At 50.0% G+C, this 19,847-nt stretch overlaps 1 protein-coding gene across 3 annotated transcripts; it reads right to left on the bottom strand.

The window, feature by feature from the left end:
• Nucleotides 1–498: 498 nt before the first annotated feature.
• Nucleotides 499–18,828, bottom strand: KLC3 (kinesin light chain 3). Of its 3 annotated transcripts, none has more exons than XM_072608023.1 (13): nt 18,393–18,828; nt 9,401–9,669; nt 8,185–8,433; nt 6,951–7,008; nt 6,371–6,590; nt 5,893–5,980; nt 5,371–5,472; nt 4,694–4,867; nt 4,322–4,412; nt 4,199–4,239; nt 3,844–3,941; nt 1,969–2,032; nt 499–1,587 (listed from the first exon to the last, which is right to left on the bottom strand). In XM_072608023.1, exons 1-13 carry the CDS (start codon nt 18,826–18,828, stop codon nt 1,507–1,509), a joined length of 1,971 nt encoding a protein of 656 aa, XP_072464124.1. In that variant the 3' UTR covers nt 499–1,506. The 3 variants fall into 3 exon arrangements, with proteins under 3 accessions (XP_072464124.1, XP_072464123.1, XP_072464125.1); XM_072608022.1 differs by having other exon boundaries at nt 499–763; XM_072608024.1 differs by lacking the exon at nt 18,393–18,828 and adding an exon at nt 10,320–10,439 and having other exon boundaries at nt 499–763.
• Between the last annotated feature and the right edge of the window lie 1,019 nt (nt 18,829–19,847).

The following is a 19,847-nucleotide window of genomic DNA, read 5'->3' as shown; positions in this document are numbered from 1 at the left end:
GGGGATAACAAAAGCACCTCCCTGAGGATCAAAATGAGATACTGTTTGTCAAGTGCTTCGCATACCACAAAGCCTTATGTAAAAGTGGTTATTATTAGAACCTCAGAAAAAGGAATGTGACCTTTTACAAGTCAGAAAATTTGAGCAGGCTAGGGGACGTCCTCACCTTGCTGCAGAAGTGGCCACTGTCCTTTCCTCTTAGAAAAGATAGTGCTTTGAATGAATTGGCACAAAAACCTCATTCAAAACAATTCAAGAGAAAGAAAAACGAGCATTGCCCAGCCAGGGGCCCTCTCAAGATTGCGCAGTCACTTCACTTGGGAGGCCCACAAAGAGGAAGTGGTTTTTTCCCCAGTCCTGCAGGGGATCATAGGCCAGAGATCTGGAGGGATCAGGCTCAGCAGCCACCCTCTGGTCCAGCCTTGACCATACAAAGAGACAGGCCCAGGGCTCCACACCAGGAGTCATCTGTGACCATTAAAAAGGTTCAAAACAGAGTTTCTAGGTAATTAAATCATTTTATTAATAAAGCCAGTAGGTTATTAACAAAAGGATGGTCATTTGGCCTTAGGCGGAGGGCTCAGAGCTTAGAGAGACTCTTGGAAGAGCTGGTGTCCAGAGGGTGACGATCTACTCTGATTGGTTAACACGATGGGGGGTGGGTCTTGGGGTACGGAACCTGTGTCACCCAAACCTCAGTCAAAGAGACATCAGTTTCCATATCACCTGTCTGACTAATGGGAGGATCCACTTTTTCCCAGACCTGTTTGAGCAAACACAAGTTACAATACACCCATTAGCCTAAAGTAATTTCTTTTCCTGTCTGATTAGATCTTGGCCTGGGTTGGTTTCTGGATAAACAATTAGAAAAAGGGGGAAAGCCTTGGTCCTGATTCAAGAATGTTATTAAATATGAGAGAAATTAATTTCTCACACATCCAAGGCAGGATTTGAACTCAGGTCTTCACCATACACAGCATGGCAGAGCAGGGATTATAACCCAGGTTTTCCATTTACAACCCAAGTGCTCCATCAACCACCCACCCTTTCCTCCTCTCTGGCCCTTGCCTTCCGGATGACTTCCAGAGTCCCTTCTACGTCTAGATCTTGGGGTCCTAGAATTCTTCTGACAAATGTAGTCATTGAGCCATTACAGAGGACTCCAGATGTAGGAGTAAAGGGATCCTCCAGACCCCTTCACTGTACAGATGGGGAAACTGAGGTCCCAGAAAGAGGTGGTGATTTCTCCACGGGTGTGTGTTTGGGGAGCGAGGAGGCTTTTGGTGCCTCCAAAGAAATGTGCAAACAGCCAGAGTGGGAGAGGTTGGTTGGTCTTATCTCCAACACTTCAGCCCTGGGGTGAGGACAACTCTATGTGGGTATAAATAAATATAGCCAGAGGAGGGGTCAGAAGAAGCTGGAGCGGTGTGGAAGGCAAGGGGATGGCGCTGGGGCCATGATCCCACCGCCATGTTCCTGAGAAGCTTCTGTGGCCAGACCTGACCACTAGCGCTGATCCAGAGGGAGGCCCAGGTCTTGGGTGCTGGTGCTCAGTGGGCGCATCAGGCTCAGCTGGCTGCCCGACCCCTGGGGGTAAGACAGCTCTTGGATAATGACATTCACCAGTCACACCCTCCACCCAACTCCACATCACCTTAGAGGACCATCCTTAGGTTAGAGAAGAAAGATCAGGGACAGATTTAGGGCTGGAAGAGACCTTAGGTGTCATGGAGTCCAACCTTCTCACATTTGCAGATGAGGAAACTGAGGTCCAGAGAGGCAAACTGCTGCTTGGGCCAACTCCTCCATTCCCCTGCCAGCCCTCTGACCTCCCACTAGGTAGTTGACTGTCATCTCCAGAGCTGCCCCTCCTCTACACCTGCCCCTCCAAGGCACTCTTGAAACCAGTTGGGCTTTCTGTCATAGTCATCCCCTTTCACCCCGAAGACCCCTACTTGCTGTCCTTACCAGCATCCTGCTGGCCCTGGGCTCCTCGGTACTGAGCACACTGAGAGACATAGCTCGCTTCATCCTGTAGGGAGAGGTCGGACATTCAAGGATGGAAGCAGGGTGGTGTGCACATGCCTGTTGTCTCTCATCTGTTTGTCTCTGTCTCTCCGTCTCACTCCATTTCTATCTCTCTTTTTCTGATCTCTCTCTCCGTCTCTCTCTCGTCTTCCTCCCTCCCTCTTCTTCCTTTTTGTCTTCCTCTCTATCTCCAACTCTCTCTATCCATCTGTTTCTCTGTCTCTCATCTCTCTCCTCCTCCTCCCTCTCTTCCTTCCCTCCCCTCCCTCCATCTCTCTGTCTCATGGGATGGCTTCATCCTAATCCATCTCTCCTATGCCACCAGGGCCCCCAAAGGCAGAGATGATCTGTATGTGGTCTGCCCTATGTGATTCTGGCGTCTCTGGCTCAAGGTCCTTCCAGGCCCAGGTGCCAAAGTGATCCGCCTCAGCCCTGGAGCACGATGCTGGGAGATCCCACAGGAACTCCTAAAGCTCTTTCCTTCCCAGTGCATTACTAGGCATTACCACCCTACTTGGTGCATCCACAGTCCTGTCAAGTCAGCTCCCTCTCTTCCTTGCACTCAGTAAATATGTCATCTCCAGCCTCCAAGCCTCTGCTACGGCTGTCCTCAGGGACAGTGCCTAGAATGCACTCCTTCCTCACCTTCAGTCCTTAGAATCCTAGCTTTCATACAGTAAACTCAGCCCTCACCATGAAGCCTTTCTTGATCGCTGCATCCCCTCCCCACCCTGCACAAGTGCTGGTGCCCCTCCCCTCTCACCACCCCCATTACTTTATATTAATGTATCCATATCTAGGTAATGCTGTTTTGGGGTGGGGTCTGTCTGACCAGAGCAGAAGACAGTGGTCTCACTACCTTTGCTGCCTGAGAGCTTATTGTTGTTTTTGACAGCTATGGGCCCCCTCACAGCGCTCCTTAGAGCATCATGCGATTGCAGATTGAGGGCCCAAAGGGTTCGACACCTTTGTTTTACAGGTGAGGAAACTGAGGCCCACAGAAACTGGATCTGAACCCAGGCCTTCTGACTACAGAGTCGGTCTCTTTCCACTGTGAAACACTGCAAGATTAACGTGCAGAACACACTTCTTAAAGTTTAACGTGATGTAGAGACATTGGTTCTTATCCTGATATCCCACAGCTGCCTTTTAAGACTCTCAGAGGCTGGCCAGCTAATCTGGCCTGTAGCTGGACAAGGATCCCCTCCTCCAAACAAGCCTCCATCCAGCCAATGCTTGAATATCTCTAGGTGTGAGGAGCTCCCTCCCTCCCTCCTGGGGCATCCCCTTCTCCTTGGCCACACCCAGCCCCAGGGAAATCCCATTCTGGGAGGGAAGGCAGGGCTCTCTCCTAAGAATGTGACCCCCTCTTCCTCTGCCCCACCCCCACTCCCTGACCATGGGCACAGACAGGGTCCAGGGAAGCGGGCCCAAAGGGTCAGGGAAAGGAAGAGAGACCAAGCAGGTTAAATAAAGCACTTTGGGGGACGGTTTCATGGAGAAGAGCGGCCCTGAGAGGGGTTTTCATAACCTCCTTCATGGAGGACAGACTCAAAGTTGAGAGAGCCCCAGAGTGGTGGGTGGGGGTGGGGAGAAGTAGCCAAGGAGGGCTTCCTGTAGGAGCAGTAACCCGACCTGGCTTCTGAATCCAAAGGTCTCAGAGACAGGACGGGAAAGAGAGTCTAAAAGTGTGGTCTGAAGGGCAAGCCAGGATGGGGCAGGAAGACCGAGGCCTTGAATGCCAGTTCGGTCCCTCTGGGCGGTGGTGGCGGTCCCAGATTAGGGGAGGCATAGGGTCCAGGTCTAGGGACTCACCCGGAGGACCCCTCGCCCCGCAGGCGGGATACCAGCTTCTCACTCCCGCGTCGGATTGACTCCCGGAGCTTGGAAAAGGAGGTGCTCCGTCTGAGGACCTAAACGCGGAGCAGAGAGTGACCTTCACAGCTCGAGCCCCCATGTCCCAGATCCTCTGGACTTCAGAGGTGACACAGACCTCAGAGGCCACGTCCAGCCCATCCATTTACAGAGGGGGAAACAGGCTCAGAGATAGTGGGGCCACACAGGTCATGAAAATCAGTCAGGATTTAAACCCCAGTACTTTGACTCCTGATGTAGCAGTGTTCCTGCTGCACCACACAGCCTCCTGTCTGACCCCTGGTGAGTTTCTTACCTGGGGTTCCTTGTCCCCTGAGGCTCCAATGTCAGGGTTCCCTGGGGGAAAGAAGGAAGAGTCTCAGAGGGAACCAGAGAGACCCAGAACCAAAGCTTGGGGCTGATGGAGTAGGGGACTCACCCAGGGGGGCTGGGAGCTCCTGCCTGCTGAGAATCTCCTTGTACAATTCTTCAGCCTGTTTATACTTACACTGTTTCAGGTAAGCTGAGGCCTGAGGACAGAAAAGGAGGAAGGAGATGTGGGTCAGGTCCAGGCCCCAAGGGCTTCTGGAGATCAGGCTGTCTGGGGCCTCAGGGAGCAAGGAGACACAGCCCAGAGGAGATAGAATCCTGGAATGTCTATTCTAAAGGGGGGGGGCGGTCATTAGAACATGAGATGTCAGAGCTGGGAGGGGCCTTTCCTCCTCTCAGACTAGCAGGGCTGGGGGCCCTTGGACCAGGACATGTATGGTTGGGTGTCTTCAGTCTCAGGGCCTCTGGCCAGCCCCCTCACCAGATTGTTCTTGGTCTTGGCCACATTCGGGTCGTCGGGGCCCCCTAGGGCCTCGTAGATGGCCAGCGCCCGCCCATAATGCTTCTCCACCTCCTCAAACTTGCCCTGGTTCTGACACAACAAGGCCAGGTTGTTCAGCTGCTTGGCCACATCCGGGTGGTCAGCACCCAAGACCTGTGAAGGGACCAGGGATCAATCTGAAGAGTTGGGGACCACAGAGTCAGAGTGTGCTCAGGGGCTCCCCAGGCATTAAGGAGCAAGGGGCTGACCAGAGAATGAGGGTGGTAGGGCCAGGATAGGAAGGTCCTGAGGGGTCAGGAGTTATGGCGGGGAGTCCTGAGGAGTTGGAGGTCCTGGGGTCAGTCTCCAGCAGTCCCAGGGTCAGAAAGGAAGCTCCCAAGGGGTTGACATCCTCAGAGTCAGAACAAGAAATCCCTGGGGTGGGGACCCAGAGGTCTAGGATCATGGGGTCTGAACAAGGGGCTATAAGTCACAGGTAATAGTGAGGCATTTAGGGGTCCCAGGGAGTATCATTGTGAGCCTGTGGGTGAGGAGATCCTCCAGAGCATCTGAGCAGGAGGACCAAGCCAGAGATGCCCAGAGAGCAGGCGTTCAGAGGAGAGGATGGAGTCAGGAGGCAGTAACAGAGCATGTCCTGGACTGGACACAAGACCCACCTTCTCACGGATCTCCAGAGCCCTCTGGCAAAGGGGCTCTGCCTCCCGATAGCGACCCCGTTTCCCATACAATACAGCTAGGTTGTTCAGGGTGGCTGCCACCTAAAGTGGGTGGGGGAGGGAAGGTTTCAGCAAAGTTTGGAGCTGGAAGAACCTCCACCTCATTTTCATCTGAGGAAACTGAGGCCCAGAGAGGAAGGGAATTGACCAGGCCCAGAGACTGCAAGCGATAAGGCTGGAATTCAAATCTAGGTCTGTGAGGGAGCATGATACAATGGAGACACATTGGCCTGGGAGTCAGAGGACGTGGGTTCTAATGCTGGCTACACTCATTAACCGCATGACTAAGGACAAAGTGGCTGGCCTCTCTGAGCCTTGGTTTCCTCATCTGTAAAATGAAGGGGTTGAATCAGATGGTGTCTTGAGGTCCCCTCCAGCTCACACTCTATGCTCCTATTCTCCACATCCAGAAGGGGAGGGGGCTGGGGTCAGGGGTCCTAGCCTAGCCCAGCCCCTACTCACTGCTGGGTGCTCGGACCCCAGGGTCTGTTCCCGGATCTGCAGGGCATCCTGGAGAAGTTCTGTGGCCTCTTTGTACTTGTTCTGGTCCCTGGGAGGTCATGGGGGAAGGACAGGGGGGCAGGGAAGAGCCTCAGTGGGGGTAACTTGGGGGGAGGGGGGAACCTGAGACAGAAGGGGGTCAGACCCAGGGGAACCAAAGGTGCCCAGGATGAGTGGGCTCTGACTCCAGAGCCAGAGTGGAGGGATAAGGATGTCCAGGGTATGGGATAAAGGCACCTGGGGGTGGGGGTGTGGTGGGGCAGAGCCATAGATGAGATGGGAGGAGGGTGAGGACACATGGGGCATGCCTGAGATCAGCTGGGGACACGTAGGACATGCCCTGAGGTGGCTGGAGGACATAGGATGAGGCATGTCATGAGGTCATCTGGTTGAGGCATGAAAGTGAGTGGGGGAGGACACGCAGGGTGAGGGCCCTCACCGGTACACCAGGGCTAGGATGTTCAGCATGGTGGCCACATCTGGATGGCAGTGACCAGAGGTGTGCTCCAGGTCCTCCAAGGCCTGGCGGCACAAGGGTACAGCCACCTCATAACGTCCCTGCCCTGCATACTGAATGACAAGGTTGTGTAATGTCCTCAGGCGGGCCGGGATCTCATAGCCACCTTGCTGAGCTGCTGCTGCACCAAATGCCTCGGGACCTGGAGTCAGGGAGCAAGGCAGACTCCTGTCATCTCCCATCCTTCCCCCCACCCCTCACCTGAGGATTAGTCCCTCCCCAAGTGTTGGCCTTGGCCTCCTGCCCTGGCTGTCCCTGCCCAGGAGGGGCCCCAGAAGTCACTGAGCCAACAGAAGAGAGAGCTGAGGCCAAGAGGCTGAGTGATTGCCCAAGCTCACGCAGTCATCTGACTCCCAATTCCATGCCCTTCCCATAGCACCACTTCTAAATCCCCTCTCTCTCCAACCATGTAGGAAACCCCTGTTTCCTTCCCCAAGATCCCAGCCCTGCATTACAGGTCCCCACCCCATTCCCTTGACTGGCCCAGGGCCCAGACACTGACTTTTCTTATCTTCACTGGGGAACAGAGAGGTAAGGCTGTCTCGACGTTCTTCTGTCTTCTGGTAGGGACAGAGAATGAAGGGGAGATGAATGACCTTGAATGCCCTTGCCAAGAGGAAGTCTTTTCTGAAGATATGAAGGCCCTGGTAGGGGGCATCTGAGGTCTGGGGAGGTGGTGGTGTCCTATTTAAGCATCATGAAGGGTTAGACACCGAGAGTGAGTCTAGAATTATAGATTCAGAGCTAATGGGCCCTCCAAAGCCACTGAGCCCAAGGCCTTCATTTTACAGAAGAAACTGAGACCCCAAGAGATGAAATGATTTGTTCAGCTTATGAAGGGCATGAGGCAGGATTTGAATTCGGGTGTCAATGAGTCTAGAGTTCTATCCATTGTACCACACTGCCTCCAAACAAAGGTCTGGGGCAAGGGTGTGTGTGTTCATCCTTCATTGCCAAAGAAGACCATGCCATCAGAAAAATAATGACGTGACTTGCACTTGACTTCGTTTTGAGTGAGGGAGAGCTGTGCAGGTCACCAGCCTCACTTCTCCTCCAGAGCCATCTGAATCCAGTGACCAGATATTCATCAGGATGACTGGAAATGACCCAGGATGAGGCAATTGGGGTGTGACTTGCCCAAGGTCACACAGCTAGTGAATGTCAAGTGTCTGAGGGGAGATTTGAATTCAGGTCCTCCTGACTCCTGCACTGGTGCTGTATCCACTGCACCACCTAGCTGCCCCTGGGGCAAGGGAATGGGAAGGTGCATAGGAGAACCTCAGGGTAAAGGTGGAATAAGCCTGGTACTTAGAGGAAATCTGGGAGCAGGAGAAAGAATGTCCAACCCAACAGGATACAATTGAGTAGGTGAAGAGGTAGCCTGTTCCGCAGAGATGCTGGCCCAAACCTACCTCCCCCGCAATAAAACCACCCTGGAAGGAATCAAAGCAGAGGTGTTGGCAGGCAGGGGACACAGTGCATAGCTGCCTAGCAGTGGAAGATGGAGTCATGAGGACATCAAATGGAGGAACCTCTGGGGTAGAGAAACATGCCCCTGGTCACTCTCAGGGTCCTTGAGCAATACCCCAGTCTCCCTACCCTAGTCTGCCTAGAGGTGAGGTTATATATGAATGTCCCAAAAGTCTGAAACTTGTAAATGAAAGTCTGAGGGACTCTAGATGAACAGCAACATATAGGAATGATGGGGGGAGAGATTTGAGGACTCCTGCTATTACCTTGGCACCCTCCTGGTGGCCCTCATTGTCCAAGGTGTCATAGCGCCGCAGCTGGCCCAAGAACTCCAGGTGACTCTTCTCCTCCTCAAGCTGGGCCACAGTCTCCTCACTGACTTGCAGCCTCCTCCTTGTCTCCTCCAGCTCTTCCTGAAGCCATGCGTTCTCCTGAGCCAGGCGCCGAGCTTGGGCCCGCAGCCGCTGCTTCTCAGCCTCCAGAGCCCCGACATGTGTGGACAGCGCTAGCAGCACCTGCCAGAGCAGCAGCCGGAATGAAGAACAGGAACTAACTGCCAGGCAAGACTGCAGGGAGCCTTAGGAGCATGCGAATACACTCGTGTCCTCACTTGCATGGTGCACTTCGCCTTTTCTCTGTCTCTCTCCTCTTTTCTTTCTGTCTCTCCTCTCCTCTCCTTCTCTCTCTCTCTCTCTCTCTCTCTCTCTCTCTCTCTCTCTCTCTCTCTCTCTCTCTCTCTCTCTCTCTCTCTCTCTCTTTCTCAGTATTCCCTTAAAGCTCATTATAACTCAAACCCCTACACATCTATGGTCCCATAACCACCCTTCACATTCCCTATGACCTCATATCCCCTCAGCATCTTTCACACCTCTGAGGACCCTCCCACACTAAACAAACTTTCCCTGTCCCTCAGAGGCCCCATATCTCTCCTTTGGCCCTTAGGACTCTCCCATGATCATCTCACTTTCCCTGTTCACTCCTCCATGCCATCACCCACTGAATATTCTTTGACTTTCCCTGATCCACTAGCAAGCCCCATGGTCCATAGTAATTCCCTTCATATCCCCTATAATCCCTCTGCATTTCCCACACATCTCCTGTCTTTCATCACTCTCCCAAATCCCCTACAGATCCCCAGACTCCTGAATGAGGCCCCCTTTCCCCTACTTTCCCCAAAACTCCCACACCTCACAACCATTCCACATCTCCTAGACTCTTCAGAGCTTTCAAGGCATCCACCATGGTCCATGGAGACTCTATACCTTCTAGACATCTCTTCATACATGCTCCAGGGCCCTGATTGCCATGTCCCCCACAACCTTCTAACATCCTTGCTGATCTTCACAGACCCTGTGACCACCATGGCCCAAAACAATGTCTCAGAAGTTTCTCATGCCTTCCAATGAACCCCACAGCCCATGGTGACATTGAATACCTCCGTGACCCTCTGATCCCTTTTTACTGACCAGGGAAACCTCATACCTGGGCTTCTCCCAGACCCAGCTCAATGGCCTCCAGGGACTGGCTGAGAGCTTGGTGTTTCTCCTTCAGCAGATCCAGTCCTGGGAAGGTCTCTTCTCCTGAGTTGGTCCCAGCATCAGTCAGGGCTTTCTGCAGTCGCCCAGCCAAGCCACGATGCTCCAATCTCAAGGCCTCCAGTCCTTGGACCACTTGCCGTGTCTGGCTCACCAGCTCCTCAGGACTCATCCGTGCTGGCTCCAAGGGATCTACAGTCAGTGACATGACTGTACCTGTAGGGAGTGGGGGAGGGAAGAGGGGCTGGGATCAAGGTGGGATAACCCCCTACTTCCCTTGAAGTACTGGGGTCCTATTCATGTTTCCCTGGAGAGAATGTAGTCTAGTAGTGGTAGCAGACTTCAGTTATCTAGACAGTTGCTGGAGTTCTCTCTCTCTCTCTCTCTCTCTCTCTCTCTCTCTCTCTCTCTCTCTGTCTCTCTCTCTGTCTCTCTGTCTCTGTCTCTCTCTCTCTCCCTCCCTCTCCTTTCTCTCTCTTTCCCCCTCCTCCTCCTCCTCCTCTTTCTTCCTTCTCTCTCATCTCTCTCTTCTTCCTCTCTCACCTCTCCTTTCTTTCTCCTCTTTCTTTTTCTCTTGGTCTGTCTTACTTTTTCTTGGTCTCTATCTTTCTCTATATTTCTGTCTCTCTTTGTCTCTCACAAAAACAGAGTAGCTGATAATGTTTTGACTTGACCGAATGCTGGGGGTCCTGAGCATTTTTGGGGCCAAGACACCTTGGGCAGTTGGTCATGCTGGAGCCCATGGACCCCTTCTCAGAATCATGTTGTTAAAATAGAATGACAAAATACTAGTTAAATTAATATGCAATAATAATTACAAAATTATTTTAAATAGTTCTGAAGATCATTTTAAAAGCCAAGCTCACGGATCATGGTCAAGAATCTCAGTGTTTGTGATCATTTCAACCATTCAAAAGATAGAGGACCCAAGACAGTCTGTTCTAGATCTGAGTGTCACCAGTAGTAAGATACTGCCAGCAGAGTACCTGATACAAAATAGACAAGAAGAGAAAGGGAAAGATAGAAGCTTTTATTAAGATCTACTATGTGCCAGGCACTCCACTAAGCATGTTACAAATATCATCTCTCTCGATCCTCACATCAACACTGTATGGAAGATGCTGTTTTTATGCCCATCTTACAGATGATCAAACTGAGGCAGGCAGCAGGGAAGTGGTTAAGGGTCACACAGCTATTGTGTCTGAGATTGCATTTGAACTCAGGTCTTCCTTGTTCTAGGCTCAGTTCTTGACCTGGTTCTACCCTTAATAATTACTCGCTTTCTTGACCCATTGACCACTGGGGTGGAAATGGTGGGAACCTTAGGGGGAAATGAGCCATCTCTCTTACGAGTTTGTGATAGGGAAGGAGAAACAATTGGGGCATAGTCTGTCGTGTCCCCTAGATTTGGAAAGAGTGGATTTCAAAGGCTTCAGGGAAAAGGGAGGATTCCATGAATTAAAATTCTACAGGGGATGTCAGACCAGGTGGGACAGGTAACTCTTAAGAATGAAATTCTAAAGATACAAAGGGAAACAATTCTGAAGGAGAAAAAAATGGAAACTCCCTGTAGCATCACAGGGAATTCACCAACCAACTTGGATCATGAATAGGCATCCACAGAAGACGGAAACAAGGGAAGGTAGCAGCAGCATGTCTGTAAAAGCATGGCGCAGGCTAGTATGAAGACCATCGAGACTCAGAACAAGCCAATAAGCCAAGGGTCACAAGGGATGCTTGGTTTGGGTTCAGCCACATTACAGAAGAGAGGAGATCACAGAGGGATGGTGCCATGCTAAAGGGGATGGGACACTGATAACAGAGAGGAACCTCAGTTGCTCAAACCTTACTCTGCTTGTTTTCTCTACAGGAGAATGAGCCTTTGTAATGGAAAGGGCAGAACTGAAAGGGCTCACAGGGAGCTGATACACAGGATAAACCAGGAGATAACTCACTGCCTTCCATGAATTCACACCACCTGGCCCAAATGAACTATATTCTCAAGCTTCTGAAAACTTACCAGATGTGATCGTGAGCCTTTAGCAATTCTCTCTGAAAGATGGTGGAGAATGAAAGGTAGAAAAGAGCGAATGACATCATTTTCCAAAAAGGGAATAGAATGATGCCTGCATATTGTAAGTCAATGGACTTGACTTCCACTCCTGGGAAAATTCTACAGCTTGTTATTAAAGAAGTGTTAAGAAATAGCTCTGGGTGGCAAAAGAATATTTGACCTGGAGTTAAGTTCAAACCTGGACTCAGATACTTACTGGCTTTGAGATCCCGGGCAAATCATTGAATCGGTCTGCCTCAGTCTCTTCATCTATGTAAAATGGGTCTAAAACTAGTCTGACCATGTCACCCCTTCCCCTAATTCAAGAAACTCCCTGTCCCCTCCAGGATCAAATATAAATACCTCTCAGGGTTATTGTGAGGATAAAATGAGGTAACATTTTAAAGCACTTCACAAATTCATCATCATCATCTAGACAAGAAAATGATTGTCACGAATTATCAACATTGGTTCATCAGCTGATGTTAACTTATTTCCTTTTTGCCCACAGGTTCTTTTTTTTGCATGACCTTCTTTTTTAATTGAATTATTTCATTTGTTTTCAGTGTCCAACAATCACTTCCATATATTTTAGATTTTTTTCCACTCCCTCCCCCAAATTTCCCCCTCCCTCCCCACTCCCTCCCTAAGATGGCGTACAATCTTATATAGGTTCTATTAAATGTATGTTACATAGAAGAATTAAAATGAATGGGAGAAACCGTAAAACAAAACATAGAACAAAAGAAAATGGTCTGTTTTTATCTGCGATCCAATTCCATAGTTCTTCCTCTGGATGTGGAAGGCATTTTGCCTCAAGAGTCCATTGGAAATTTTTTAAGTCCATGCATTTCAATGAAATACTAAGTCTACCAGAAAAATTCCTCACACACTGTGGTTGTTTTCCCACAGGTTGTAAGCTACAAAATGCAATACCTAGAAGCTATCTAGATTTGAGCAAAGCTTTTACTAAAATATTCCATGTTATTTCTTGTGGAAAAGACAGAGAAATGTCAACTAGATCAGAGCACAATTTAGATGGACATGGAAATGGTTCAATGGACAGACTCAAAGAAAAGTCATTAATAGTTTGATGTCAGTTTGGAAAGAGGTCTCCAGTGGAGTGCCCCAGGGCTCTCTGCTTGGTTCTGTATAGTTTGCTCTTTTTGCCTGTGATCTGGATGAAGGTATAGAAGCCCTCATGAAATTTGCAGGTAGAACAAAGCTGGGAGGAAAAGCTTGAATGAACTATTTAACCAGCTCTGGGGCAGCTAGATGACACCATAGTGCACAGAGCACTTCAGGAAGACATCTTCCTGAGTTCGAATTTGACCTCAGACACTTACTAGATGTAGGACCCTGGGCAAATCACTTAACCCTCTTTGCCTCAGTTTTCCTCTTCTGTCAAATGAGCTGGAGAAGGAAATGGTAAACCACTGTGGGTATCTTTGCCAAGAAAATGGAGTCACAACTGAACAAATAAATCCACTCTAACCTCTCCAGGCTCACATTTCCAATTGCTTTTTAGACATCTCATACTGAGACATCTTCAACTCAACAATGTCCAAAACGAAACGCATTATCTTTCCCTCCAAGTCCTCTCCCTCTCTGGACTTCCTTATTACTATGGAGAGCATCATCATTCTCCCAGTCAGTCAGTTAGTCAATAAATGCTTGTTAAGCACCTACTATGTGCCAACCACTGTGCTGAGTTCTGGAGAAACAAAGAAAGATAAAAGACAGTCCTTGCTCTAATACGATCAGATGTGTGCTTTAGGAAGTGACTTTGAGAGCTGATCTCCCTGAGGCAACTTGGGAATGATCTTTGACTCCCCACTCTTAACCTGCCCCCTGAATCTCTCTTCTATCAGGTGCTGCTAGTTTTTCCTTCCCATCGTCTCTTGTACATGTCCTCTTCTCTCCTCTGACACTGCCACTTGCACCCTGGTGCATACCCTCACCACCTCAGTCCCGGACTATTGCAATAAACTGCTGATGGCTCCTCCTGCCTCAGGTCTCTCCCTCCTCTGATCCAATCTCTAATCAGTCACCAAAGTGATCACCAGATCTGACCATGTCAAGAAACTCATTGTTTCCCTATCACCTCCAGGATCAAATAGAAAACCCTCTGTTTGGTATTCAAAGACCCTGTAATTGCCCCCACCTCACATTTCGAGTATTCTTACACCTCACCCACACAATTATTTTTCCATCCAGTGACACTGACCTCCTGGTGGTTCTTGGGACAAGATATTCCAGGTATTTTCTCTGGCTGTTCCCCACGCCTGGAACACACTCTCTCCTCATTTCCACCTCCACATGGCTCCCTTCAAGTCTCTACTAAAATCCCACATCATATAGGAAACTTTTCCCGATCTCTTTTATTCTAGTGCCTTCCCTCTCTTCCTGGATTAGAATTTATCCTGTATATAGAGCTTATTTGTGCAGAGTTGTTTGTCTACTGTCCCCTCCATTATCCTGTAAGCTCTTTGAGAGCAGGGGCTGGTCTTTGGACTTTCCTTGTATCCCCAGTGCTTAGCATTTAGTAGTACTTATCCCCAGTACTTTGTATCCCCAGTACTTAGGCATATAGTAGGTACTTACTAAATGCTTCCTGACTGACTGAACTGGATGACCTAGCCAGGATCCAAAAGAAAAAAAAATTTTAGACTGGAACATTGATTGAGCTGAATGTAAGATAAGGAAATAGAGTAAATGTAAAAGTCTTCCACTTGGGTACAAAAAAGTTAGTCTCACAGACACAGAATGGAGGAGTCCCTGGTTAGACAGCAGCTGTTCTGAGAAAAGCTCTGGGGCTTTTAGAGGTCTACATACTCAATATGAGTCGTGGTGTGGTGTGATATGAAGGATTTGGGGATGTCTTTAGAGAGGAGATGTGACTTCTAGACTCTTGTTGGACAACACTTATCATAATGGGTTCAGTACCAGGCACCATATTTCACAAAGGACTGTGTCCAGAGGAGGATAACCAGCACAGATAATGGTCTCAAGGGTCCATGTCATATAAGGATCAGTTGAAGGAACTGGTCACATTTAGTCTGGGAAGGAGAAGACTGAGGGAAGATATGCTAGTGTGTAGGTCTGTCATGTGAAGGCAGGGTTTATCTTGCTCTTTTTGGGCCCAGAGGAGAGATCTTGGAGAAGGAGTGAGAGATGCAAAAGAGACTGATTTAGGCTGAATGTGAGCTATTCCAAATTAGAATCCGCCACTTCCTCCTTTTCTGAGGTCTTCAAGCAGAGGCTGGTGAGGATTCTCATATCACTGTGGGATTGGGTTGGATGGCCTCTGAGGCACCATCCATCTCTGAAATTCTGGGATTCTCTGATTCTGCCAAAGGAGGTGAAAGTCTTCCCTTCTTTGCTGGCACCAATTCTTACACCTCCACCTCTGATGGGGGCTCATCAAAGTCAACGCCATTGTGTCCTACCTTCAGAGGAGGGACTCCCAGGGAAAGGCTGCTTCCCTTTCTCCCACTGTCTTTCCCTGCTACTCAGGCAATAGAAAGGATAGACTGAGCGACTGCACTGGAGACCAAAGAAGAATGAACAACCACCTTGGTTTATACCACACTCTTTGGTTAGCCACAATCTCCTGAAGCTTCAGATCCCCAAGGCCCAGAATCTTAGAGCTCAATTTCAGTTCCAGTTCAAGTCAACAAGTTCCCCTTAAGACAAGTTTAATAGAGCTACAAAAACTCAGATGGGCTTGAGCTCAAAGAGTTAACTATGGTACAAACATTTCAACAAGCATTTATTAAGCACTTATTATATGCCAGGCACTGGGCTAAGCACTGGGGATACAAAGAAAGGCAGAATAATTTTCCTCTACAACCTTCCTGACAAGTCTTTGTTTACACATCTCCAGGGCTGGGGAACTCACTACCTAGTCAGCCTGTTCTGCTCTCAGAAGACCCTCATTGTGAAGTTTTTCCTTACAAAATCCTCATATGTGTTTCTTCTACCCTGCCCCCATACTAAGGTTAGGAAACAACCAAGACATGTTAACATTAAAGGTGAAGAAAGGAAATTCAGGCTCAAGTCCAGGTCCTGATCACTTCCCCAAACTATGAAACAAATGTGGGGAGGGTGAGAGGTGGGGTCTGTGTTGCACGACCTAGAGTTAGTCTCAGTCTCAATTTTAATCAATCTCTCTCTCTCTCTCTCTCTCTTTCTCTCTGTCTATATATATATATATAAAATATATCATATCTTTATCTCTATATCTATCCATATATATATATACATATATACATACACATACATATATACATGCTCAGATCATTGAACAGAGAATATCACAGTGGGGAGAGAATATAGAACAAAAGAAACTCCCTGGTATAATCACTGAGCTTGGAGTCAGAAAAACCTAGGTTTAAATGCTTCCTCAGGCAACTTGCTAGCTGTAAGACTCTGGATTGGTCACTTTATTATTCTCGACTTCCATCTCCCCTCTCTGAAATGGGGATGCTTAGAGTACCTGTCTTCCAAGGATTCAGTGAGACAGAGCATGTAAAGTGTTTAAAGCAATATATATAAATGCCAGCTTTTGTTAACAAAGAATAAAAACATGATAAACTTCAGAGCTGGAACAGATTGGAGACTGTAACTCCACTTCTACAGAGGAGAGAGGCTGGGAGAGGGAAGTGATATGTCCAAAGTAACACACTGGGTTCACGGGACTAGCCCCCCAGATCATTTTGTACCTTTCTATTGCCAGGGCTCAACACAGTTTCCTTGTATACAAGAGGTGCTGTATAAATGCTTGTTTTTCCTTTCTTTCCCCTCCTAGGGTGCTTAATAGATGCTTGGTGAATGGAAATGACTCCTGACCAGTTCTGCATTGTTGCAGAGGGTTGCTTGGGTGTGTGTGTGCTGGGGTGGGGTGGGGGTGTGTGTCTGGTGAAGCTTCTTCCCCATGACCTCATCCCTGCCGCCTTCTTGTGCTGGGAACCAGTCTGACAGCTGCCTCGGCAAGGGTGGGGAAGACCAGAGCAGAGAGATCAGTGGTGCCTGGTGGGAGTGTGAGAGAAACTTGAAGAAACCTACTTCATCACTTAGAGGTCATCCCTGTGGTCTAGGGAAAGGAGGACAAGCATGCCCCGCCATGGGGACAGCTGGCTTTATGTCTCTTCCCCAGTCACTCCCCAGCCAGGATGTGGGTGGACACCATCCAGCTTCTTAGACAGGCCAAGCAGGATGGCTTTGGGCATGTAGAGACAGACACAGATGTCCATATCAGGCGTGGCCCCTATGTGTTGGATGGGTACGCAGGTGGTCGGCCACCTCACCAAGGGTGACCCCTACTGTAGCTGAGTTCATATGCATCCCAGATCATAGAGTAGATCTGGGTTCTAGGGCCAGTCCTAACTAACTCACCAAATAACCCTGTGCAAGGCCCTTCTTCATGGTCCTCAGTGTCCTTATCTGTAAAATTAGAGGGTTGAACTTGGCTGGTCTCTAGATTGCCATAGTCTGACATCTTTGGAAAGGGCCAAAGAATATAGGATGCCATTGCTAAAAGAGACCTTAAAGCACAGAATGCCAGACCAAGGAGGGCCCTTAGAAAAAACAGATTCAGAACTTGGAGGGACCTTAAAAAGTGGAGTAAGAACAAGAGACCTTAGGAGAACCAAGTGAACTTCCAAACTGGAAGGGACCACAAACAGATGATGTCTGAGTTTTGCCCTTGGAGACAGTTTTCTTCCCCAGAAGAAAATCTCACAGGGTTACACACTGCCTCCATACCTTACACACACCTTTCCAACATGGACCCGGCCTGCCTGCACTGCCTTCTGGATTCCACATAGCTTGGTATACACTCTTCCACCCTCATCTGGCTATGTATGGCTCTGCTCCTAGAACCCTGACTCCCACACACCACTTTGCAGAATTTAGGGTTTCGGGACTGCGATAGACTTTCAGTCATGCATCAACATCCTCCCCCAGTCCTACCCCTGGCTTTTTTTTTTTTTCATTAGATAAGAGAAACCTAGAGAAGGGATTGGACAGGCAACCAGGTCAGTGCTGCCCGGTCAGGATGGGCACCAAGTTCTGTGGACTCCCCGGTCAGACCCACGTTGTTGTTTGTCACCTAGACCATCCCTCCTCTGAGCCGACCCACAATCACAGCTCCACACACAGAGAGGTTCATGGTCCCCAGTTCGCATCCCCCCAACACCCACCAGTCGCTAGGTCAACTCACTCGGAGGCCCCAGTCCTACCACACCGGCAAGCACTGGCCCCGCCCCACCCCGCCCTGGCTCCTGTTTACCTGTGCGGAGGGGGAGGGACGGCAAGTGTATGCATGTGGGGGGATCTGAGTTTGGAATCCTGGGGGGGAGGGGGCGGGACTAGGGGAGCCAGGGACACCCTTGTGGTGAAAGTAGCAGGATTGAGGAGGAAGGAGATGAACGGAGAGTGGGATGGATGGTGTATGGTTACGGTGGGGGTGATGGAGGGAGGAGGATGGAGGAAGAGAAAGAGGGGGATAAAGGGAAGAAAAGGGAAGGGTAATGTAGGGAGGGGAACAGAGGAAGGAAAAGAGGGGGAAGGGGCAATAGAGGGAAGGGACAGAAAGATAGAAAAAGGGAGGAGGTACAGAGGGAAGGAAAGAGGGGTTATGGAGGGAAGGGAATGGAAGGAGGCAAAGAGGGTGGAGGGAGCCCTGGAGGGAGGGGGACAGAGGGAGGCAGGGAGGTGGAGGGGGCCCTGGAGAGAGTATTGGGGATGCAAGGGGATGGAGGGGGCCCTGGAGGGACTACTGGAGGAGGCAGGAGGGTGGAAGGGACCTTGGAGGGAGGCTAGGGGTGTGGGGAGCCGGAGCCGGGAGTGCCCTGGGCCCCCATCCGCTGGGCCGCTTCGCTACCTGTCTGCACTCCGTTCTCCCCGGAGCTCCCGCTCCCGCTCCAGCTCCAGTCCGTGCTGTCGCTCTCACTGTCGCTGTCCCTGTCGCTGTCGCTGTCGCTAGGGCTCGCTCCGCAGCTGCCGCCTCCCCAGCCTTCTCCTGGGAGCCTGCTGGAGGGCTCCGAGGAGGCTCCGGGGGAGGCGGGGCCGAAGCCAGGATTAGGGAGGGGAGGGGCCGCCCTGCTCCCTGCAGGTGAGGTTCTACCCGTGGTGCTCTGTGGGCGCAGTTGGGGGTGGGGAGCCCTGAATGGGGGAGCCGTGACGTCAGAGACGCTTCTAAAGCACTTTCTTCCGAGTCGCGGAGCTGCGGCCGGCGCTTGGGTCTGGGTCGTCCGCTTGGGGCAGTCCGAATGCGGCAGGCCGGGAGACAGCTCACTCCCCATGTGGACAGATCTCATTGTTGAACAATAAAGTTTAAAAAAGGCTTTGCTGACGTCTGGATACAGCTGCCCCATGAGCAGCCAAAAGGCAGGCAGACTAGGCTCGATGTCCCAAGCTTCCCACCAGGGAGAGCCGTCCCCTAGGGGAGTGGGCAGCCCCTACTTCGAGGGGATCTCCAAGCCGAAATTGGAGGACTGCTGCTCGAGGATATCATTCAAGGGTTCCTACTGGATGGAAGCTGAACTGGCTGCTCGCCGAAATCTCTTCCATCTCTTAACCTTTGTGATTCTGTGAACTCCCACCGCCCCCTGCCCCCTGTTCCGCCCCCATGGGCTAATCTCTTGGCCATAGGACAATCCTTTAGATTCTTGGGGAAAGCTACCAGGTAACTCCCTGAGTCTCCTCTTCCCCAGTTCCTCCGACCCCTCCTTATATGACATGAACTCAAGATCCTCGACCGTTCTCGTTGCCCTCCTCTTGATGTTGTTCAATCGTGTTCGATTCTCCGTGACTTCATCTTCGGTTTTCTTGAAAGAGATACTGCAGTTTCTTTCTTCAACTCCTTTGACAGGTGAGGAAACTAAGGCAAACAGGGTGAAGTGACTTGCCCAAGGTCACACAGCTAGTAAGTGTCTGAGGCTGGATTTGAACTCAGGAAGATGAGTCTTCCTGATTCCAAGCCTGGAACTCTACGCATTGTACCACTCAACTGTCCCTCTCTTCTGGATACTCTCCATCTAATCAACACCCTTCCTAAAATGTGTACCCAGAACCGAACACAATATTCCAGGTGTGGATATGATCAGGGCCTGACTACAGTCACCTCCCTAATTCTATACAATTATTAAAAATTTACTTTTGAAAATTTCATTGGTGAAGGGACCTCCTAGTCCTGTAATTGCTTCTCTGCTAGTAAATATGAATTAGCAGCAGCTCCACAATTTCTAATTCTGGAGAGTCATCTAGGACACTAGACTTGCACAGGGTCACAGTCCATATATATCAAAGGCAAGACTTGAAACCAGGTCTTCCTGCC

Source organism: Notamacropus eugenii, chromosome 5 (genome assembly GCF_028372415.1).
Source record: "Notamacropus eugenii isolate mMacEug1 chromosome 5, mMacEug1.pri_v2, whole genome shotgun sequence".
Taxonomy (NCBI): domain Eukaryota; kingdom Metazoa; phylum Chordata; class Mammalia; order Diprotodontia; family Macropodidae; genus Notamacropus; species Notamacropus eugenii.
The sequence above is the reverse complement of the archived record's forward strand: the minus strand, read 5'-3'. Positions and strand labels throughout refer to the sequence as shown.